Here is a 25,000-nt window from a genome sequence, read left to right as displayed (position 1 = left end):
GAGTTGGATTCTCCCAGGTGAAATGGTCTGCTCCTTCACCTTGGGGTTCCTATAATAGATTCACATCAGCTGTGCATCTCATGCCCAGCACCATTCCTTATGACGCTCCTGATTGGCTGTTGATAAGCCAATCACAGGGCTGGAAACTCAGTATCGCTCGAGAGTTCACATAGGTAGGATGTATGTTCTGACTTCCCTTTAAAAAATTATAATTTTCATTACACCTCAGTTTACCTGCAGAAAAGGAGTGTTTCCAAATTTCATCATATAAATGCCTTCAAGCCAATGATTTAAGGATTATAATGATATAAGAATTATGAATAAAATCGTAATATATAATAAAAAGGAATAATGAGAGGGTTATAGGAGGACTGATTGTAGGAAAGAAAAATCAATGGGATAAAAGAATTTCCTTCATAAGGTATCAGTAATTAAGTAAAAAAAATTTTCATATAGCGATTTCCACTATAGGATATGAAAGGGCGATGGTGATAATGATAGTGACGATAATGAAGTCCTTTTTCCCCAATAAGACTTCTTCTATTGAGGGATCTGATCATGCTGATGACGTCATTGAGTGATCACGTGAGCAGCACCCGACTACACGAAGATAAGAGAGAAAGATTAATATTCTTCATCTTTTGCTTTTTATTTTCATATTAATAGCCCTACCTATAATTTTTTGTAGTGTTGTCTTCCATTACATTTAAGCTATGAAACTGTATGAAACACAAGATGATAAATGATGAATGCACTGGGATCTCATGTAAGGAATGAAGAATATATTTTATTTATATTAAGAATTTCATGTTTATTTCACTATTAATATTTTAGCATTAAGTTTAGCAAAGTACATAATTCTTATATCATTATAATCCTTAAATCATTGGCTTGATGATGTTTAGTGAAGAAGTGTGGAAACACTCCTTTTCTGCAGGTAAAACTGAAGTGTAAAGAAAGTTATAATTTTTGAAAGAGAAGTCAGGACATACATACTGCTTATGTAAACTCTAGAGCGAGACTGAGAGTTTCCAGCCCTGTGATTGACTTATCAACAGTCAATCAGGAGTGTCATAAGGGACAGGCCTAGACATCAGATGCAGGCCTGATGTGAATCTATTATAGCCAAGAACGAGGACCCTAGCAAGCCATGGCCTCATTCTTTTTGTATTAGGAACTTAACAGGTATCCTGGGCTCAGACGAGGAAGAAAGAGCTCCCTGCCAGGTCAGAACACTGATGTGTTACCTGGATAGAATGGAGAAGATCAGGGGATCCTCAAGGAACCTCTGGTGTTCTGTCAAGAATCCCTCCCATCCGCTTTCCAAGAACGGCCTTCCATTCTTTATTAGAGACCTAATATCCGAAGCTCATTCATGTATACAGGAGGAATCGCTTCCGCTGCTTAAAGTGAGAACGCATGAGGTCAGAGCTGTGGCCACCACTTCTCTATCCTTGAAGCATAACTTGTCTCTTTCTGTGATCCTTCAATCAACTTATTGGAGATGTAAGTCGATATTCTCGTCACATTATGTGAAAGAAGTAGAAACAGTGTTTGAAAATTGCAGTACCATTGTCCTGTTGGCAGTGGCTGGCATGGTATTGGATGAGGAAGCATAGGAGGGACATGGTCTCTCTCCTATCTCTTTTCCTTGTGTCAAGGATATCAAGTTGGGGAGCCTGGGGTTACCTGGTACCTGGAGGACCCACCAGTTTGTTGGTTGGTTATTGTCTTTTTATCATGAATTTCTGTAACGTTGTAATGGTTTACTCTCCGGTCTTGTTGTTGTGGTACTGTGCCCAGGGCAAGTGCATGAATATTTTACCTAAGTCTTGTCAGCAGTCAGGCATATACCCCATTGCAAGACTTCCACCAATGTAGAGGCAATTTCTGGCTCACTGACATGCCACTACAGGTTAAGATGAGCACCACCGGAGGCAGTATTTCTTGCTGTAGTTCTCTTACCAGCGACAAACACTGAGCCAGTGTTAGCCATTCCTCTAGATCAATAATAAATTCCTTTAATGCATCGAGTTAGTTTAGTCCATTCATCCCACCCCCTATGAAAATGATATTTTTATGATAAAATGAAGTTTTATAAATATACCTACCAAGTAATTACTAAATCAGAGCCTGCCCTCCTCCCCTCTGATTTTCATGGACTTAGTGGCAATAAATAAGAACGACACTGTTGGCTTCTGTTACTTGCGAGTTCTTGTTGCGGTAGATGGGACTTGTCACACCCACATTGCAATAGTCACTTTCAAGCGAATCTTTTTTAATTTAGAATGCCATGCGAGGTTAACTGTTTGCTAAGTAATTATTTGGTAAGCATATTTATAAAACTTTGTTTTATTATAAAAATATCATTTTTGTAAGAATAGGTTCAGGATGACACATATCAAGGGACATTCTCAGATGATTTCTTAGCTTCAAAAGCTTGATGAAGCAGTTCAATAATTTCCTAGGGGCTAGTAACCAATTTACCTCATCTGACCCAAAGATAGATGATGTTGATTTGGTCCACCACAGATTTAAAGAAGGCATTCAGATGATTACCAAGACAAGTAATCAAATTAGAATTAAGAATTCAAATGGTACTGAGAGACTCCTTAAGGAACTAATGGTACTGTATCATAAGATCTATAATAAAGTCTGTGGTATGCATATGTCAGAAAAATGTTAAATAATTGTTGGTGATCTTTATTGTTTATGATTGTAATGAAGAAGGTTATAAAGGATTGCAAAACGGGAGGCCCTCAAGAGTTGAAGTTTGCAGAATCAAAGGAATAGGCCTTAAAAATAAGTAAATGATAAAAAAATGTGCGATTGTTAAACTATGAGCAAGTACTCCATTATGTAATAATAAAAGAATATCAAATCCATGGATAAAAAGGAGAGAAATTACAAAACTACTGTAAGCTAGTACTCCTGATGAAATAGTAAAAATGTATGATAATAATGCATAAGTCCTGCACTTGTATGTGCAGTTAAGATACAGTAATACCCCAAACTTACACGATTCGAGTTGCGTGAATTCACAATAGCACGAACATTTCGTTGGAACCTAACTAGTAATTATCATACGCGAGTTCTTCACAATAGTGCGAACATTTGCGAATCCTCCAGAAACACTGCAAAACCCTGCAAAATTGTTTATGTTTAATTTATTATGTAAATTTTCAAGTTTTAAAGCTTTTCTGCATAAAATTTTTATTAAAAATGGATTAGTTTTATTTTTGTACATGCATAAATATGATGCAAAGGTAATTACAGCACCTACAGTTAGTGCATACTATAAGTACTTTTACAAGATGCAATACCCATTCACAAAGTTACTGGACTTTTCAAAGATGATGTCCCTTCAGAAACTTTTTTAATATCTGAAGTACTACTAGTATACATACTACAGTTAGTACTATTAAGTTTTCACGCTTATTGTAAAATCAGTAAGTATGGAGATTTTGTGTATGCTGTTTATATTTTTGAAAATATATACAAAGGCTGTACGTAATTCACAGTGTTTGTCACTGTATAAGACCATGATCAACTAGTAAAACATATCAAGAGACATAACCTTGGAGAAAAGTGCTAGTAGAATCTGTATGTATTATGTTACGTAATAGCAGTTAATGTAATTTCAGAAGATGTGATCCAATTTGCACTTTTTTAAAGATGATACCTGTCCAGAGTTTTATCTTGCATGACCTACGTATTTCTCTCTCTCTCTCTCTCTCTCTCTCTCTCTCTCTCTCTCTCTCTCTCTCTCTCTCTCTCTCTCTCTCTCTCATAGTTAGCCCTCGCACTAGTACATGATTTTAAATTGATTGACTTTTACCTTCACCCTCTGCAAACATTACGTTTGTACATACATGATTTTTTTATTTCATTGAATTTTGTACCTTTCTTATAACAGACTTATGAAGGTCACCCAGTGATGCAAAGAAAACTCTTTTTACTCTGAGGGAAAAAGAAAATGACTATATATGTATGTAGTAGTTACTGTAACTATTTTTATTCCAACCAGTGATTTCCTTTTTAGGGTAATGTAGTAAACTAACTTTTATATCAAATTACAGTAACTTTAATTTCATTTAAAAGTTAGCTTAATACTTAGGGAGCACAATTAGGGTCATATTTAGTGTTCAAACTCTAGAAGCAAGCATGTATTAGCATTTTTAGAGACCGTGCCAAACTTAAACGAAAATTTCCCTTACATGAGGGGGTCTGGAACCTAACCTCGCGTAAGTTTGGGGTATTACTGTTATTTACTTGCAAACAAACAAAGTGGAAGAAATGTTGGAGAGAAATTGGATGAAATTTTGATGCAGTTTAATACTAAATGCCTTGAATAAGGAAATAGCATTTCAAAGAAGGCAGTAACTGAGAGATGTGATATTGAGAGGCTGGAAATTAAAGATGCATCTCAAAATTTGAAATGTTTAGCTACTTGATAAGAGGAGAGGAGAGTTCCCCAGAAGTAGTTGTAGAAGTACTGTGCCAAGATGACCGTCGGTGGAAAGGGCTAGAGAGATGATAAGGCAATTGTCCTAGTTGAAGATCTGGATGAGATGGGATTTAAAATAGGAAATGGACAAGGTAGAAGAGAATTGAAAGAAATCGTTGTTCTTTCAACCCTGTAGAGGGACATCCAGTGAAAAAATTTAATGATGAAAATTATGTACTTTCGCTGGGTTTTTATGTTTACCATATGTATACCTATAATGTTTTCTTTCAAATATAGCAGCTTGGTATAGTTTATGTAAGTTGATAGTGGCCGTTAATATTGTTCCTCCATTACTTCAGGCTAACCCACCTGCTCTCCTGTCCACGGTACAGTATGTCAACCTCTTCTATGAGCAACGCCTTAAAGGAGAGGATCAGTATTGGTGGACGCAGTTTTGCTCAGCCATTGAGTTTATCAAGACTATGGATTACATGCCTTGATAAACAACATTTGCATAAAGGAAAAGAGAAGGGTCTTATTGTTGCGTAATAATGTGCCATTATGCGAACCTACAGGGCCTGCTTTAATCTGTGAAAAGCAGATTTCTAGAAAATTTTAATTTATTTAATTTTTCCTAACTGTATCTGAGTTGTGTTGAAGCTTTTCTTTGTAGAAGCTTTCTTTTATAAAAATTACCAAAGAAATGAAGCACAAAGTTCAATATTTTTTCTTTCTGTTTTACTTTTTGTTTCTTGTATTGCTTTTTATTTTGTCTTATTTTTGGAAGATTGTCTATGTCTTCCAGGTGTTACAAAAGTGATTAGCATAATCATAGTGTGAAGGGATATGTCCTTTGTTGCAAACTTATGAAGTGCATATATATTGTTATAAATTGTTAAGAAAAAATCCAGAATGTAAATTGTGTGTACTTTGACGCAGTATTTTTGCAGGTATTTTGAGACATTTGTAATTGCATTTACTATGTTAAGCACTGGATATTCTGATTACTACCTAGTTCATTAGCAACTCACATTTTGAGAAATTCAGTGAGCTTCATCATGGGAAGAGTTCTAATGTCCTAACTTTTTTTAAAATAAATTTATGCATACAAAGAACTAAATATTTCATAACAGTACATGGGAATTATTGGCATGAATGATGATTTGTTTTATCGTTAAGCTTTGATGAAACTGATGGAAAATATTTGATATGATATGCAATAAGGGATTAAGAATCCTGTTAACACATTTATATAGTGTAGTTTGTTGATATTATCCTAAGTGTCCGTTTAACCACAGTACGATAGTATTCATTATAATTTAAAATGGTCTTTGATATATATATATATAAAGCTGTATATGATATATTTACATTTATCTCCTAGCTGATGCATGGCTTTTATTTACTTGACATCTTAGGGATCTATTTGATAAGAAAGTGCATTATTTTCTATGGAATATTGATAGAAAATTCAATAAAGATCCTTTTTTCATATGCCCTTAGAGTTTTATATAATATAACAAAAATATGAATTGAAGTCTGTTTTAATTGCATTTCAGAGGCAGTTGGCCTTGTCTCAGATTATTGTATTGATGAACTTTTTGCCATTTATAACAAGGACAGTATATGGAATGAAACATAACGCTGGCAATTCTCTTACAAGAGTTGAAATAGTTTGAGATGGTTATAATGATGAAATTGCACTGGCACTATAGCTGCAAATGACTAATGCATGAAACAATGTCTTTCATGAAAATTTAATGCTCCCAAAGGTTTCATTCTGCATATCTATCCTTGAACAGAGGCAAATTTGCTGCATTAGCAAAGTTTCTTTCAGCTATTTCTAATGATCTTCCAAAGAAAATTTTCAGTCCCATCTTTTCTTCTTTATTTACTGTGAAATCATCCATATCAAACCAAAAACATTTACTTTTTTACACCTCAGTATAATAAAGTATATTTATATTATTATGTAGAGATTACTTTAGACATATAGATACTGGTAGTAAGGTAAGTGAGGTCTTACTTTCTGGAGTTAGGTATTTCATTTTCATTTTGGTGTTACAGTTTCACTGCATGCAATTGGCTGTGAATTGAGTTTATCTGTGATGTTGTGGAATTTTGTGTTTTATCAGGTAAAATTTACTTTGGATTCCCTAATTCATGCAACTTGTGATACAACATTTGATCACTTGGTATTGCACTCACTGTTTTACCTGAAGTATGCATGTTGTAAGACTACAATTTGTTAACGTGTTTCTTGCTATTTCAAAGTAACTGATCAGATATTCTGAAATATAACTTAAACAGCAATATATCTTTTTTTTCTGCTAAATTAGAAAACTGCTCAAATGCCAGGCTGTTTCTTTATTGAAAGTTGAATAATCATTACATGGTTCAATGCCTTCATTTTTCTATACTACTACAGTTAAAGGTACGTACAGTCTAAAGCAAGATACAGCATGTTCTGTGGCATGATGCCTGGTGCATTGTCTTTGAACTCAAGAGTGTGAAATTGCTCAAAAATTATATATAGACATTTTCACTCGCCAAATGTTGGTAGTCATTCCAAGATTCACATTGCTTCCTCACTGAAACCAGTAATTCATATGTGATAGATTTGAAAAAGAAATTATTTTGTTATTGGTATGTAATCTTTATGAAAAGATTAATAACAATTGATAACTGTAAATTACATAAGTAAAACAGTATATTTTTTACTCCTCAGAAAATATTTTTGTGATCTGATATGCCCTCCTGATAAGTAAGACCTCATTGCAATAAATAATTCAAAATGTAAAGCAAAAGAAAAAAAATTGTAAGATTACCAAATATTACTTTTTGAGATGGGGGATGGAATTGAAACTATAGATATATGCATTACAGCTGAATGTTGAATTTGCTCAGTTTCACGTCAAGAAAACCAAGATATACCTCTTAACATAGTTTTTTCCTTGTCATTTTCGTTACATAATCAAGGGTGAATTGACAGCGTATTGTCGTACATCATTCTTCATACTTTGTCTTAGCATTTCTTCTTCCTGTTGTGTACAGACAAGAATCTAGCTTGTGGTTCTTACTGGTATTTTTCAGCAGTTCATACCACTTAATTGGCTGTTTCTCAATAGAGTAAATTTTATCCAAAACAGCACATTGCTCATGTTGATATTGTATTTAATAGATTTGTAAGGAGAACGATGCATTGATGTTATGATATGCTAGATATGTGCATCACTTTATGCTGTAGTGCATGTTCATCATGACTTGAAACTGTTGAACAGTGTGATCAATATGTTTTCACTGTTGCCCTCCTTTTTTTATGATATGGCATTTGTGTCTCCTCTTACAAAAGCCATTCTGTGTTATTTGGCTTTAGGAAACTGTGAACCCTCTTTCATTATAAATATGTCAAGATATGATATTGGCTTTGGTTTCTTGGACTCATAATTACTTTGTGCAAATGGTGATACAAGTAAAAGGGAGCATAAGAATGAAAACTTGATTGATCTTTGAGCATTTTTTGTTCATTATAGATAACAGTTTTTGCTCAGTTTTTGTAAATATCACAGCAAATAACTGATACTCTACTTTTTATTCATTGTACTTTTATCCATTGTTTGCTTACATTCATTCGTTTAATTTTAGTCTATTTATTCTTCTACAGTTGGCAAATATGATGAACCCCTGCCCTTACAGATTGGTCATTCAAAAAATTCTCTGTCATTGAACTTTTCATTAATTTTTAAACTTAACGAAGGTGTTTTAAGAAGTATTGGCTCTTTTTATTTATCAGGTAAATGTCTACTGGAGTTTAAAATATAGTAGTTCTGTGTAGCATAAAAAGAGGTATGGAGAGAGAAGGGCTGTATGATCCGAGAGAATTTAGATCTGTCCACATAATGGCAGACCTCATATTTCACTTGTGCTATACTGCCTGGAGCAGTTCAATGTTAGCTGAGAATAGAGTCATCATCAGATGAAAGTCATAGTAAATATTTAATTTAGGTGAGTTTAACTAAAATGAACCCTTGCACTTATGGCTCGGTACATGGGCCATTTTGTAGCAAACATTGATTATTGCTCTGTTATTAGCAGTATATGCAGAGAATAGATATGACATTTGAATATTTTAATCGCATACACTAGCTTCTTGAAAACAGACCAAATTTTTTTGTTTGTTGGGCTAGTATGGTACCAGTTTTTTTAGTGCATTTTACTTTTTGTGAACCCTAGTTACTATTCGGGTAGATTTATTTTTCCTTATTTATTTTGACATGCAGCTTTTTTTCATTCAGGTTTTTGGCAATTACTGAAGCTGATTCTGAGGCTGTTGCAATAATTTCTTCCACCTTGTATGTAAAGATGTAAAGGCCATTATGGCAGAGTGATAAGCATTGCTGTTAGGGGCAAGTAAAGATGGTAAGAAACTCCCAAGGTGGCTGAGATGACCAAGTGTGACCTTGAGGAGACAACCTTCCGTGGTGGTGTTCAGTTTAGAGCAGTTTTCCATGGGATCACTAGGTCAGGAAAACAGTACACTGCCACAGAACCTGAGATATGGATGTTCAAGGCACAGTTGACAAGTACAAATGACCGACATTGTAGATGTCATAAGGACATTAAATACTTCACCCAGGTACAATCTTACAATTGGCTCAACAATGTAAATGGATTCAGTGACAGGGACATTGTAACCTGGGGGACAAAAAGAACACTGATGTAACAGTGTTGTTTGCGAACCTTACTTGTTTTATTACAAGCATCATTGACGTACCTTGCATAATCTCAGTGCACTGTTAGAAGAAGACTCAATATCCATGAAATAGCAGTTTTTCTTGTGGATATGAGTTGTAGTCACCATTATATATTATATCATATAGGATATATGTAATGGTGACTGCAATTCATATCCACAAGAAAAACTGCTATTTCATCTATATGTAACAGATTATTCACTACTAACAGGTACAACCAATTGCTGTTATAACATCACACAAAACTTACCTCACAGGAACCACATTGGATGAAAGAAGTAGTCATATACTCATCACTTCCTACAGTGACAGCTATAATTATCATTAACAGCCTGTAAGCAAGTTTGAGTTACGTACTTGACAGTGTTCTTCAGACAATGCAAAAAAGCTCATAGACCAAGCAGGGTGGGAATATATCTGGATGACATATGCCCACTGAGCCTTGATTATTTCTGTATTAAATACTCTGGGTTGCAGTGATTATTCAGTCTGAAATCCCCCTTTTTTTGGTTCACATAGAAAAGAAATTTTAATAAGATTGGAATACTTGTTGAACAAGAATTGTGTCAACCAGAACCATATACGTATTACCATTACTTTGTTCAGCAAGACAGAAACTAGTTCTTATATAATCATGAGTACCTAGTGTTGTTAGCCCTTAGGGATCTGCTTCCATGAACACACAGCAAAAGTCATACCAAGGCTATATATCCAGGTAAAGGTTTTCCTTGTAGAGAACACAAATGCTGAATTGCATTATGTGGAGAGTTGCAAGATGATTGTTCATGAATATGAAGCAGCTGTGTTTGCAGCTATTAATGTACATATCAGGAAGAAAGTATTGTAATTTGTATCTGAGTCATTGCTTCTGGAACAACTCCATTGGAAGAGGTTTAGCCTTTTGTATATCTCAGGAAGTTCACAGAAACATAGCATTTGTCTGATGTGAAGTCTTGGGAGTATATACCTAATTAACGTACAGGCTATTACAGCATGCTCATTGAAATGAAGCCAACATTGGAGACAAAACCAGATGAAGATGATTTGTCTACTGAATTCTCTAACATCCAAATGGAAATGTACACCACATCCAATATGAGTCTTAAAAATGATTAGTCCATATGATTCATTAGTATACTTGGTAAACAAGTCTTCATTCTTAATGCTATTTGGCATATAATCTTAAAAAGTGTTTTAAGATGATATGCCTGATTGATTCTTCAGAATCTTGTTATTAAAACTGACAGAAAGAGGAAGGGACACTTCTTTTAGCACATTTAGGAAATTTGATATTAGCAGAGGTTAGAGATCATATTTCAGCTTAATTTTGCCACCAAACAAATTCTGCTAGAGTTGCAGAAATAAGTTTCTTATTTTATGAAACCAAATGGTAGATCATGAGTATATTTATCCATTGGGTTTATGTAAGGTCAGCTTGCTTTTCAGAATATGGAATTTCTATTTTAACCATTCTGTATTAATTTTTGAACACTTAACCTGATGTTGGATCAGTTAATCTTTGATAAGGTGAGTTACCTTGGAAAACTATGCAAACCCTAGAAACCTAAAAGTGATGTAGGGCTAACAGCATGAAGAATTAATTCCTGTGAAAGAAGTGCTTCCTTACGGAACATATGAGACATGGTACATTAGGCATGAAGTGTCTCTTTGTAGATTCTTCACCATTAGGATCCATGTGGTGAACATTTATTGGAAACAACCAACACTGACCTGCATGAGTAACTGGTAAACAAACTCCATGTTGTGATCATTACCTTGCAATTCTCTCCTTAGCAAGATTTGGCTATCCAGGGTATTTTAAGGACTGTATACTGCTTCAGTATACTTGTGTTTTGTATTACCAAATGGTGAAGACATGGACTAATGTTTGTAGATTATCAGCATTCCAAATGAGTAACTGGAATTTTGGATTTACAACCTCTGTTATACCAATGTCTATTCAAGGTTGTTTTTTTACTTTTTCAGGGAATGCATGACAAATAGCTGTCTTAGTAACCATCATAAATATAATAATCAAACTATTAAACCACTTGTGATGTGGCAGTAATGTGTATAGGGTTAAAAGTATGTTTCACTTCATGATGCCCTTTATCTGTGTTGGAAAGTTGTTAAAAATACACCAAGAGAAGCAGTTGTAGAAATATTAATGTACCAACATGTCTATCATATTTTTCCCATTTTTACAATTGTCCTTTTATCTTAATGGGAAAGTTATTCAGCTTCATCCTTGTCAAACCATAAATTTAGCCTGTCAACATTCTAAGTACGGTATTTGTAAATAATTGTGTTCAATGTGTTTTTAGAACAGTTTATTGTAAGTGGTTATGATGAAGAAAAGGGCTCTGTAATTTAAGAGTAACTGAGAAATGGGAGTAACATCATCCAACCCCCTTTGCTTAGTCTAAGACTATCATGCAAAGGCAAAACCAACCGTGAATTTATCTTGGTAGATTAAACTACCAATACTTTGTATTGGTAATAATCTTGATAACTGTAATTTTGTTTTTGTACAAGTAACTTACCCAGCAGATATATACTTAGCTATAGACTCGGTCGTCCATAGCTAAGTATATATCTGCCAGGTAAGTATGTACAAAACTTTATTGTATCTTAACAATATCATTTTTGAATATTTATTTTGAATATTTGATTAATAATCCCAAACATTTTACTCATACAGTAAACTACTTTTTCACCATAATATTTTTTTATGTGAAAATATGTAAACTAGATATGAAACCATAAAAACCAGTGCATATGTAAACACAAAAATAGTTAGATTAAAAAATGGTGGGTTAACTTGGAAGGATATCATCATTCTTTAGTAATTTAATCAATTTCCTCTTGTTATTTGAGGTTTGGCAAATATACTACTGTTAACATAATTGAAATTTTAAGAATTGCAGCTTTTTTCCACTTCTTAGTAGATTTTGTTTCTTTCCTTAAGGAAAGTTTGTTTTTCACAAAATCTTTCCTCTTAAACCATGGTCATATTTCCTGTTTTCTTCTAATTGTTACATAAAAACAGGAAACTTTGGGTACAACAACAATTTTAATGTTACTTTGAAGTAGTACTATCCATATCTAAATATTTTTTCAAGAAGTATTTAGTGCCTTAGGCATTTTGATATAAAAAAAATTTCATTACTACAGTTTACCAGTACTGTACTATTCTTCAATATATTGGAGATAGTATTTATTGTATATTCTTGTAATGTTTCACAGTATTTTACTTTAAACTCTTATGTTTTTATGCTTCATTTGTTTCATTTTGCTATTCATTCATCAAGTTGATTGAATGCTACACAGTCTGCTTTGTCTCAGATTTCTGGGAGACAGTAGGTTATGTTTCTTCAAAGTATGACACTCCTCTAAAAAGTTAAGCATGCCGTAATTTATTAACTGATGGGCAGATAGCATGGGTCAGGACATAAGATAATTAGGATTTTGGGCGAGTGTCTGATGAATTTCATCAATCAGTGAGTTTCTACATAAACATCAGAGCTTTTTATATATAATTTGGAATATCTCACTTACTATACTCCAAATTAGTGTGGTTAGTAGCCATAGAGTAATCTAATGGAGACTTTTCCTTGAAAAGTTAGTTTGAATGTCATTATTACCATTGGTCTTTGGATTTTTTAGCGTTTTGAAGGACTAATCAAGACAAGTGATGCAGTAGTTAGAAGATAGATGAGACATCTTTTGTGGGAGCCTCTGTTCCATCTGTTCCTTCTGCTGAAAGCTTTGACATACTGACTTGTTTTGGATTGTAGCTGTTATGTATTTAGTGTTTTTCTCATAACCTTTTCTGTTTTCACTGTTTGTAACATTGATACAGCAGTGGTATACTTGAGTTTCTTGTTATGGCATGATCATGATTCCTTCAGGAAGGTTATGGGTAGCCATCATTTCTCAGTCAGGTAAAGCCAAGTGCCTTTTAAGATAGATGGATGAAGATGAAACCATTGATATAGTACTGTACTGGGATATTGAACAAGCTGAATGAATTTGACAGGTGAATCTAGAAGGCATTTTTTCATCAGCCACAGACTCATCATCAACAACTAGAATGAGCAAAAATAATCCACAGAAGAACCAGTTGATAATCAGTGGTTTCTGAAGAAACCTGCCAACTTTAGGTTAAAAGAGCTTAGGCACCTTTTAAGTACCATGCTGCTGTTACTGTATTTAGGCTTTTAGGGTAAAGCTTTTTTACAGATGATATCCATTAAGAATGGAGTATTGTGATCTCCATCAACAGGTTTTAAGAAGCATGTAGTAGTTCGTGGAATAGAAGCTACCCCTAAAAATCCATAAGAAGCATAATGCAAATAATGATACTAAGACTGTATAATAAAGTGGTGCAGTTCTATACAGTGACTGGCTCTAATTCCTCAGAAGATATAAGGAAGCTGAGACCAAGACTTACATGTCAACCCAAATAATCAGTTCATTGAATTGTTACCTCACTTTAAGGAGAGTAATAAATAACCACAGATGTTTGTAATATTCAGTAACTGTAAGTGTTATAGAATTCCTTGAAAACTTGTCCTCAGATTCAGTCAGCAAAGAAAGTCAAATTTTGAGAACAAATTGGTAAATATTTCACAATAGTAATCACGTGCAGTTTATGCTAGTGCAAATAAGGAAGGTATAAATGTTGAAACATGCTGGATCTTTGCTTATTGGGACATTAAATGAAAGATTCTAATAAGGTCTCCAAAGCTTCATCTGTTATGACCAGATCACCTATAGAAATTGTTTTTAGTGATAAACATATCTGAGACCCATCATTGTCATGTAAAAGACTTTGTGAAATAGATATGGTAATAAGACTATCAAATCCATTGTTGGATTGTGACATTTTTCTTACCCAGAAGTGTCTCATGGTAGCAATGTTATCTTGTCTTGGAATGGTCTCACTTGTTTGACCAACAGATATTTGGTGAAAAGCTCTTGTCATCCAACCCTGTATTCATAAATTACAGTTCAAGACTAACCATTAACTATAATATATGTGAATATATAGACTTCACCCAATACCCAGTCAAGTTTTACAAATAAATTAGGTAAATATTTTCAAAAACTTCAGCAATTGTTTCTCAGCAGAAAAATGTGCAGTAGATCAGCCATTTAAAATTGTTGAAGGTATATCTTTTTAGAAATTTGTGAATTTCAGCAACTCAGAAGCACTAAGGAAACTGTTCAGAATTATAAAAGGAAAAATATCCTTGCCCAGCAGATAAAATTTTTACTTCATAAATTATGCAAAGATGATAAAAATGTATAGAAATATGATGGATCCCTGGCCATGTTGATATTGAAGGAAATGAAAATTCAATAAAGCAGCTAGAACTACTATAATTTCACACACATATTTAAGTTAGTGATTATATGACATCTATAAAACCCATTTATAATCGGTAAATGGCAGGATATATGGAACAATTAACACAATAGTCACAATTTAAAACACATTGCACCTAGTGGTGGAATATGAATTCAATCATAGCAAAAGGACAGATACACACAAGTAACTTTGACACAGCTTTAGAATTGATCACTCATTTAACTCATGAATGTTTGATGAAGAGCCCAAATGATCCAGTCACTACATATATGTATACTTACAGAGTGTAGAAGAACAGTAACACTTAAATATTTTTTCTCCTTTTTTTCTTGAGGAAATTTTGTCAAAATATCCAACATTTTCAATTAGCCAAGTTATTAAGTTATTAAGGACCTGTAATTTAATAAATAAAAGACAAGTCCTTCAGGCCAACCCTGTGAAAGCTAACTAAATTAGGTCATTGGTCTGATTAAACTCCTCTATTATATCTATTTATTAGGTTTTGAAGAAGTGAAATCTATGAAATAGAATATATTTAATAGAATTTGTACAAGAGAAAAGTTTTTTTTATTCATTGATGTAATTAAACTACCTTATGATTATAACCCAAGGTTTGACAAGGATCATCCAGTACACCAAAAAGGATGAGGAGAAAGTGACTGTAGCATAGGACTTGTCATCTGCAGAATATACAGGTGTTTGGAGAAGCATTTTACTACCCTGTGGTAATATTTACTTTCTGAATTTGGTACACAATACCCTTTTTAGCAGATCTAACCCACTTTGTTATCAGTAAATGTTCTCCAGAGCTCTAATAATAGTTTTGGGTTGTCAACTTCCTTGATGATCTTCCTTGTTCGAGCTATCTGTATATCACATCTAATTAGAGTTGTAGGTGTTTCTGTTATTTTTAAATGTAATGTCTTTTGCTCAAATTGTTAAGACAAATTGAGTTATTAGCTATGTTTTGCTGTATTTTATCTGTGGAATATGACTGCAGTATCAAGAGGTTTGTTACTTCCCTTTGCCCGCTCATTCAGCTTATTCGGCCTTAGCACTGAATTTTGACACTAACACAATAATTGTGCAACCAGCTACTCTCATCACCTACTACTTTGATGAGTTTAGTTTATATATGACTCATTTATTGTCACTTTAAGTCAGGAGACCATAGTTCCAAAGTTTTAGAAAAAAATTGTCTCGCACGAAGATTTGAAAGGAATGAGCAAAGTCATGACCACAAGTGTAAAAGCATATCGCAGGAATCCAGCTCCAGCAGAGTAGTGATTTCAAAGTAAATTATAATTGTAGCTCAACAGATCAGAAGTAAATGTTTAAACTCCTAAATTTTTTCTTGGCTACTAAGTACGAGGTTTGTAACTTTTGTGAAAAAATGAATTTTTAAGAATTTTTTTTTTCATTCATACAAGTTATAATAAAGGCTAAGAAGCTTTCTTCATGTTTCTTGACAGTGAGTTATCACCAGTCTTTAGGTAGAGTCAAGAAGTAAAAACTTTCAGCTTTTAAGTTAGGGATGTCCTTAGCAGGCGAGGTCTCCCTCATCTTCCAACTATTACCACTCATTATGACCAGCACTAGTAGATTATTTGCACCCTCTTTGGTGGAAAGTCTATAGTGTAAGAGATTTTTATCAATGGAGCAAAAGCTGTTAATTATTTTCCCTTATAGAACTGTTGGAAGACTCGGGAAATTTGTGGTTCATATTTAAACGAAATGGAAAATGACAGGCTTGTGCAGTAATTTCTGTTCAGTGTACAGTCCTTTGTAGCTCCTCATTTTTTTTTTTTATACATTATATTTTTTTGGGGCGGGGAAGTTTTGGGCTAAGTACCTTTTCTGAATTAAGTTTTTGCACTGTATTACAAGGTCTTGTGCCCCATATAAGTTTTAGGACAAATCTTCATACTATTGTTTTTTTATATTTCCTAACTTTCTAAATGAATTTAACTGGTGAAAAATATTTGGGTTTGTGTTTACTACAAATTGAACAGGGATTAATGTTTCCTTGGGTTGTAGATTCTTCATTTAACTCTGTCTATATTGTGTCGTAAATTTTTGTTGTTGTTGTTGATTCTCCAGGAGCCACTTAAATAGTAAATTAGTCATAAGCAGAGATTGGAACTTGGCTGTATTTTTGCATAATAATTTATTGCTAAGAAGGATAAATTTTTTGGGCAAATTTTTATATTAGTGTGCCAGTCATAAAGGCTTCGTTTGGAAAGATTTGTACAGTACTATTAACAGAAAAACCAAATGGGATATTGATTAGTTGTAAGGCATTGATATTGCTCAAAAAATAATTTTTTTTGCTGTATAGGATTCCATCTACAGAGGGACCTCATGTTGCATGGTACTGCAGTTGAGTGCCAGTTCTTTGAATTTCAGGAATTGAGTCTCATAGTTTTTCTATTTGAAATTTCTGAATTAGCAAATTTCAGCTTTTGACATTTGCATATAGAATCAAGTTGTATTTTTCCTGGGTTAAGATAGTTCTGAGGGAGTGTTTAAAATAGTTTGGTGTAAGGCAGATTTCATTGAGTTGATCTTACTAGGCATTTTTATAAGTTTGATTTGATTAATAAGTGATTGATGCTATACATATTAGAATAGTATTTTGATGATATATTAGGATAGTATGTAGTTTTATGGTATTGTAAATCTGCATTGGCATCCACATGTTCCTTTGATTTTAGCTTTAATTTAGTTTGCTAGATTACACTATTGGATAGAAGTTAGATTGCACAGGGAACTGGATTTAGTGAATAACTTCTTGTTGGAGCTTTAAGTGCAAAATGCCTCTACTGTATTTTTTTATGATTTCAGTACACTTATGGTGATTATATTGAAATTGGTGAAAAGATTGGATTATGCATTAGAGTACATTTAACTATTTTTTTTTTCATTTTTTCTCTCTTAAAATAGTCAATTCATAAAAATGTATCAATAATATAATTAACTGTTTACACCAGAGATAGCATAGCTTGCAGGAGTGGGAGGAAAATAAATGTACTTATAAATTTATGACAGTATTTGTTGGTTACTAATAGAATGTGTTTGCTTGCATGTATGTTTTTTTAAATAATTACATATAAATCAATTCAAGGAAAAGGTTGCAGAGTACGGAAATGTCATCAATAACTCTTGCCAATAAGATAAAACTACATATTGCTTAGGGTTATTCATGTCAATTAGTCACTGGTTTTTACTGTTTCAGTTTTGTAGTAACTAGCTCCTGCTTCTAGAAATAGCTCTCATGGATAGATTTATGAGTTGTAGTTGAGATATGATATATATGATGGGTGTTTGTCTTAAAATTTGTTTAGATTTTGTCCTTTTTTTTCATACTAGCTAGTTATAAAAGATAGTTTAACTAGACCATTGAGTAACAATATTTTATAGGTTGCTTTGGCTTGATATGTGCAGTATGTATATGTGAAGGTGCTTTGTATGTGTATGCAAAAACTGAATAACATTCTTTGCATGCATTTGTGTCTTAGTCACTGTTCTTTCTGCACCACAGGGTATATATTGTCCATAAGTCTCTTCAGAATCGTGTACAAGTGCTGCCGTAAGTGCTATTCTTAGACTTTTCCATAATCCAACAGTATTAGAATCAGGAACAGCGTACAAACATTGTCCTTATTGCCCCCCTCCCTTCATTTTATCATGTGCAGGATTCTACAACCTCTGAAGTTGTATGAAATTTTTATAAAAGAAATGCAGTAAGTTATTGTTGAAACATTATTTTGCCATTTGATATAGAATATTTTTCTGTTGTAAACTACTCAGTTTTATTTTTCTGTCAAGAGATTTAAAGTAAACCATATTTTATGAATATATACGTAATTTTGTTTGAAATGAGCTGAATCATAAGCTCAGTGTTAAACCATATTTGTGTTAACTTTCTGAGAATTTTCCTTTTTTTTTATAAGAGAGAAGCACAACACCTTTCCTTTGTATCCCTCCGTCCATTTGTAATGTTTTGTTTTTTCCACTCCATTCAGAAACATAGTACTGCAGATATAATAATCTTTTTTTCATCATCAACAAAATTTAGAGCCTAAGATTCTAAGTGCATGCAGGCCTTTCATGTGTCCTTTGAAATGTACACGGTTGGCTAAAATAATGAAGAGGTGTTGATACGTATATAATACTTCCCCTTTAAATTTATGCACCTATTGCTTTGAATGCTATGTGTTTTGTGGAAGCATGTATGTAGTACCAGTATGGGCTACAGTATTTATTGGTAAAATTTTTGCATTCTTAAAGAATATTTTTGAGGTTCATGTCGTGCACCAAAACTAGATGTAACCTCAATAATCCATGTGGGAAATGCATTGAAAAACAAAATGAGCATCTGCCTTTAGTGTTATTGATAGCACACAATATAGATAACTTAGTTGATGATCTAATCCTTGTTATGTGTATATTACTGAAAGAAGAGTTTAAATCATTCAGGACAGCCCTCTGAGAAGTCCACTTATTGGCTAAGTAGTCAGGTTGAAATACATGATAATATGGCTTATGGAGATTGAAGATTGTATGAACATTATTCATCCGGAGATGTGCATTTGTAAGTTTAGTTGGAATTATCCCCCTCTACAAAAATTTTCCATAGTCATGTTACTAGAAGCGTCTGTATCGCCAAATAAACCTATATAGAAAGGTGATTGTTACATGAACTTGCCATGTTGTATGATGCATTATTATGCATCATACAGCATGGCAGAGTGGGATTTACGCAATTAGCCATACTTGTGATTTTAGCAACATGAGTTTTGAGAGTGTAGTAACAGGATAATAGATTTTTTATTAGAGCACTGTTCTTCTTGGAATGTTGATTAATTCAAATGGGTCTTTAAGGAGTTGTCAAGTAAGGTGTAAGCATTTCTTCCATATGGGTTAACTTGGAATCTGTATGCTAGTGATTTTTTTTCTAACTTTGAACTACACACCATATATTATTAAATTGGTACTTGGAGGAATGTCAAATTTGGTGTAGTTGTGCCTATAAGTAGAGTTGACTGAAATTTTCTTGTAAAATGTCAGTCATGATTAATAAGGTTAATCCTTTTGTTTGTTTCGTATATTTGGGAATTTTTATACAATGGCCACAATTGCAGTCTTGTAGTTGCTTGTACAGCATTTTAAATTAATTCTCTATATCCAGTCTTTTTCTTGAATTATGAGTGATTTATGAAGCTCTCCAGTTTTTTACTTGAAATCTGTAGACTCCTGTAAAATGTAGTTGTTTGTTTTCTGAGATGATGTTTTGTTTGTAATAGAATTTCACCTGCTTTTACTGAAAAAAATGAGCATATTCTATTGTGCAGGCATAGAGGAGTTACAGTTCTTCCTGGGAGTTGAATATTTAGCAGTCTTTGACTAAGTTATCGATAATTTGTAATTACAGTGTCTAACAAGCAGTATATTAAATAAGAAAATTTATCATTGCATGACAGTGGAAGAAAAGTCCTTTTCTTTGATTCAGCTTCATTAGCCTGGCAAATCAAAATTATAGCCTAAAATGGTACTTGAGCATAATTTTTTTTTTTTCATAGGCCTCTCCATAATATTTTTTCTGTAAGGGAACAGTTTCTTGCATCTTTTCCATTTGTTTTCTTAATGTATTTACAAAACTATTAACTGCAATGTGTTACACTTGAGCATAAATTGATATGAACTACTGAAAAGTTTGGTTTATCAGGCAGACTATCTGGTCTGTTCAAATATTTTGTTGCTGTATATAATAAATCAGTTGCTAAACAAGTTTTCATGAACTGCAGTAATATTTTCCATATTCAGAAATAAATTTTTGGGGGGGAGTTTTGTTTGGTTAAAATTAAGTATTAGTACATGAATGGTGTTGGGGTTTTATTTGTAATTGATGAAGTAAATGCCACTGTACATGCTACAGTTCCACATAGCATGTTTCATTGCAATAAAGATTGCCTGATTGGAAATATCATAAGTATCTTGAAGCATTGTTTGTCTGTCTTGTGAATTTAACAAAATTATGTATATTAGAAATTGAAAGATCTACTACTTTTCTCTTTTAATGTGAAATCAGAACCAAGTCATTTTTGTAGATACAGGAATTACAATGTAAAATATATTGCTGATTATGGAAAGTCTTGGTCAACAAAAATGCTGAGATTTATATTTTGGAGCATAGGTGATATCCATGAGTAAACTTGGATGTAAGCGGTAAAGCTGCAAGGTATGTTTATTTTAAGGTTATATTTATAGGGACTATTTAATGAAGTAGAACTTCTAGAAATGTCTAACATGGATCAGTTTTTCCTTTTGAATACCATTCGCATTAAATAAAGGGGAGCAATGTTGAGTATAATAAATGCAACATTTGTTAGTGAAGGTCTTTATGTAATATCTATTTTATTTTTTAAGGTTGTATAACTTAGCTAACTATAATACACTGTACTGTATATTATTCAGTAGTTTGTGAATATATGTTTGTTTCATAGCCAGAACTGGATTTGATTGCTTGCATGAATCTTTGAAGTTCTTGTAAAGATAATAATCGATAAGAGTTTTATTTAATGTATGTACAGTTCTTAAAATAATTTTCATATTTGAAGGCTATCATTGGACTCAGTAATTTTTACCCCCATAACATTTCCTCAGTATGTTGTAGCAAAATTAAAGGCACAATAAATATTGGTCCCAAAAACTACATGTTATCCATTATCGATATCTGATGTTTTTACCACTTTCACATAATTTTATTTGAGTTTTGCTATATTTTCCCCACTCTTTAGTAATGACAGTTAACATTTGGGTACTATAGATAAAATTATACTTTTATCTTTAAGTTACAATTAAATCTCCTTTCTTTATCCTTTCTGTGTAGACTATTAGTGATCTAAGTGTGCTGACCATTGGATTTTACAATTTTCACCCCTGCCATTTCTCCTTTTTAGTAAGTTTTAGACACCAGTGATTGGGTGCCATGTAAATAGTGTAGGTTTATTTTCAGAATAATGATCTGTGATTCAGAATACGGTTCCTCAAAATTGGAAGGTTGCATATTTAAAATATATCTTGAAGCTGTGTACTGATCTTTATATGCAGTGCAGTAGTTCCATTCTTTCATGCTACCTTCTTGTGATGTCATTTCTTTATTCTTTGAATTGCTGTGTAATAGTAGAGTAATCATAGATAACACTGACAAGTATTTTAGGTTACTTTAAAGGTGTACTTCAGATGATATACAATGTTTTTATTCTCTCTCTATTTTTGTGTATTTGTGTAATTTCTTTTGAGATCTGATTTAGCGAGATGTGGGTGGAGAGAATTAATCTCCCATTCATTTCTTCTCCCACATTCTTCACATGGCTGTGCTGAAAAGCAAAGAGGAAATTCAGGGATGCTAACATGAATTGCTGTTTGCTGAAAGATGTTTGTCAGGTATTTTTTTGTTATTTTTAAGAATATATATTTTTCTTAATTCAGAATTGGTGAAATTTGTTTATTTAATTTCATATATATTTTTTTTATGAGGCATAGGTTGAGGTTACATGGCAGATTTCTTAACCAAATTTTTGCTTGAAATCTTTTATTTGTCAACACAGGCAAGGTCTAGTGATAATTCCCCTGGTTGTATAACTTTTCAACATAGGTTGTGTTTAAGGGAAGGAAGGGTGTAGAATGCCTGCCTGACATTGGAAGTGTCCTTCAGCAGGAGATCTTTCTTGTGTAACCTGATCCTCATTTGTTTTTTTAATGAACTAAAATTTCACAAAGTGGTTTGGGGTCAGTTTGTGACTTACAACTGAACATTTGATGAGGTAAGATGTTTTGTAGTTATGGTCTTTAGTAATGTGTAATTTTCTCTTTGAGAGACTTAAGGGATTTAGATTCTATGAATATCTCTTTGCAGGTCAATTGAAGAGAATGCCTTGTAACATAGACCTGATTGATTCTAATGGGCATAGGTATTTAAGGTAAAAGTTTAATTTAATCTCAAAAGTTTGAGTCATATGCAACTAACTACACACTTGATATGAATTTTAAGATGAGTACCAAATAGTAATATCTTGTGCTTTGCATTGTATATTGGATCCCCACAATATGTTTGTTTTTGATTAAAAGTTTATTTGACAATATATTTAAAATCAATTCTGTATTTTTATGTCCCTGACTATTAATTCTAGATAAAGTAATGAATGAATTAAGAGACTGGAACTGTGTTATCAGTAAAAAGAGAAAATTGAAACTAAGCTTAAAGAATGTCTGAAGAACTAACTGCCTGTCTTCCCACCCTCCCCCACTCCTCACTTCCCAATCTTTGACCTTTTGCCATCTTTTGGGGGCTAAGAGGACTGAAGCTAAAGAGCTCTGCCCCATTTTTTTTATTATATTAAGATATCAGAGGCCTAGAAGCTTTGCATCTCAACTGCTGACCCAGCAAATTGTAGTCAGGCCTTTTTTCTCTTGTAAGTAAAAATTTTATTTTTCTTTTCTTTATCAAAGCAAACTTTACTATGAAGACTAGGCAATTATGGAAAATTGTGCTCTTGAAACTTTGAAGGAAGGTGGAGTTGGATGGTATGCTGCTTCACCCATAAAGTTGTAGTATTAATTGTGGCCAAGCAAGGGGAAGTAATTATTTCAAACCTCGCCAAGTTCTGGGCCTGATCTTGATCAACTGATGATCCTTAAAGCACTGAAGGTAACGTGTATATTCAGGTGGATCTCCCTTGGAAGCTGATGTTTTCTAGGTAGTGATATTGAATTTTTGGTTTTATGAATATGGATTCTCAACCTTTAAGCTCTTGCATGCCCTTGATTCTCCCTTTGGGATTCTTCCAGTTGGGTAAAAAGTAATAAAAATAGAAATAACAATACAGTACCTTTTGAAGTAACAAAAGCAAAAAAAAAAAAAAAAATCTGAATTCAACAAGATCCAGTCATGACCATATTGAAGCAAGAATTGTTCAAGGTTCTTCGTACAAGAAAGTGAAAATCAAATTGAATTACTTTGAAAAATAACTGTTACATAGACACTCAACAACTGAAATGACTTCTAGACAAATATGAAATAAACCATGGTAGGTTGAAGCAACTCCCAGAAATTTCTCGGAATTATCTTGCAATACAAAACTGTTGAAATTTAAAATGAATGATGACACTACGAATAATGTGCAGTGAACAATCATATTACCCTGTAATAAAGATGAGCTTTTGAAAAAAATATTTTTTCTTAAAAGTAGAAACAGTAATGTGCAAGATTGTGAAATCTAATATTTCAAGCAGGGAAAATTAAGAAACCTCCTTAAAGAGAGCACAAATAAAATTTCAAGGCCGAGATCTAACTTAAAAATGTTGGGTTATGATAGAGAGAACCGTAAGTATATGAATCCTCATTTCCAAGAGACTGCAGTAAAATATTCTGTAACAGCTAAAAAGGTGCAACTGTGGATCAGATAATAATTCATGAAAGTGCGTTTGTGGTGAACCAACTTGCTGAAACTGTAGCAAGAATCACCAAAGAGAACTAAAATGTGTGGCCTGTAGAGGGTTAGTGCTGTCAGTGCACCTCACTGGGTACACTGTAGGCATTACTAAAGGCTTTTTACAGCGTCTCTTCGGCCCCTAGCTGCAATGCCTTTCATTCTTTTTACTGTACCTCCATTCATATCTTTCTTACATATTGCTATCATCTCTCTCCTAACAATTATTTCGTAGTGCAGCTGAGAGGTTTTCCTCGTGTTACACCTTTCAAACCTACCTACTCTTAATTTACTTTCCAGTGCTGAATAACCTTATAAGGTGAAAATAGTGAAAGACTAATTGAACATACAAAACAAAAAGAATCTGGCATTAACCAAAATATTATGGGAACATTTTAAGAAAACCACCAAAATGATATTTCTTAACTTCGAGATATTACCTGTAGCTGGGTAGTGCCATCAGTGCACCTTATTGGTGTACTGTCGGCATTACTTAGGTTATTTGCAGCATCCCTTCAGTCCCTAGCTGCAACCCCTTTCATTCCTTTTACTGTACCTCCATCCATATTCTCTCCTCCATCTTTCTATCCACCCTCTCTCTCCTAACACTTGTCTCATAGTGCAACTGTGAGGTTTTTCCTCCAGTTATACCTTTCAAGCCTTTCTACTCCCAATTTTCCTTTCAATGCCGAATGATTTTGTAGGTCCCAGTGCTTGGCCTAGGCCTAAATTATTCCGTTCCAACTTCGGGATATTAGACAAGACCATTAGAAAGAATTCCCCTTTAAAAGAAGGAACAAAACCACAATGACTATAACAAAACTAATCCAGTTAACAGACCAAAATAAAAATAAAAACCAATGTCAATAAGTAAAAAAAGAAAAAAGACCATTATCACAAATAACAAAATGGTCATTAAAGACCCCAGTGC

General features: G+C 33.3%; 1 protein-coding gene across 1 annotated transcript in view; it reads left to right on the top strand.

The window, feature by feature from the left end:
* The window catches only part of LOC135218667 (GTPase-activating protein and VPS9 domain-containing protein 1-like), a 387,415-nt gene extending 364,680 nt beyond the window's left edge, over window positions 1–22,735 (top strand). The window contains exon 21 of the mRNA XM_064255113.1: window positions 4,807–22,735. Within this exon, the coding sequence (XP_064111183.1) occupies window positions 4,807–4,947 (141 nt within the window). The 3' untranslated portion in view covers window positions 4,948–22,735. The remainder of the gene's footprint in view (window positions 1–4,806) is intronic.
* Window positions 22,736–25,000: the final 2,265 nt, after the last annotated feature.

This window comes from Macrobrachium nipponense, chromosome 9 (genome assembly GCF_015104395.2).
Source record: "Macrobrachium nipponense isolate FS-2020 chromosome 9, ASM1510439v2, whole genome shotgun sequence".
In the NCBI taxonomy this organism is placed as follows: Eukaryota; Metazoa; Arthropoda; class Malacostraca; order Decapoda; family Palaemonidae; genus Macrobrachium; species Macrobrachium nipponense.
Note: the sequence above shows the minus strand (reverse complement) of the source record. Positions and strands in the feature narration are given on the sequence as shown.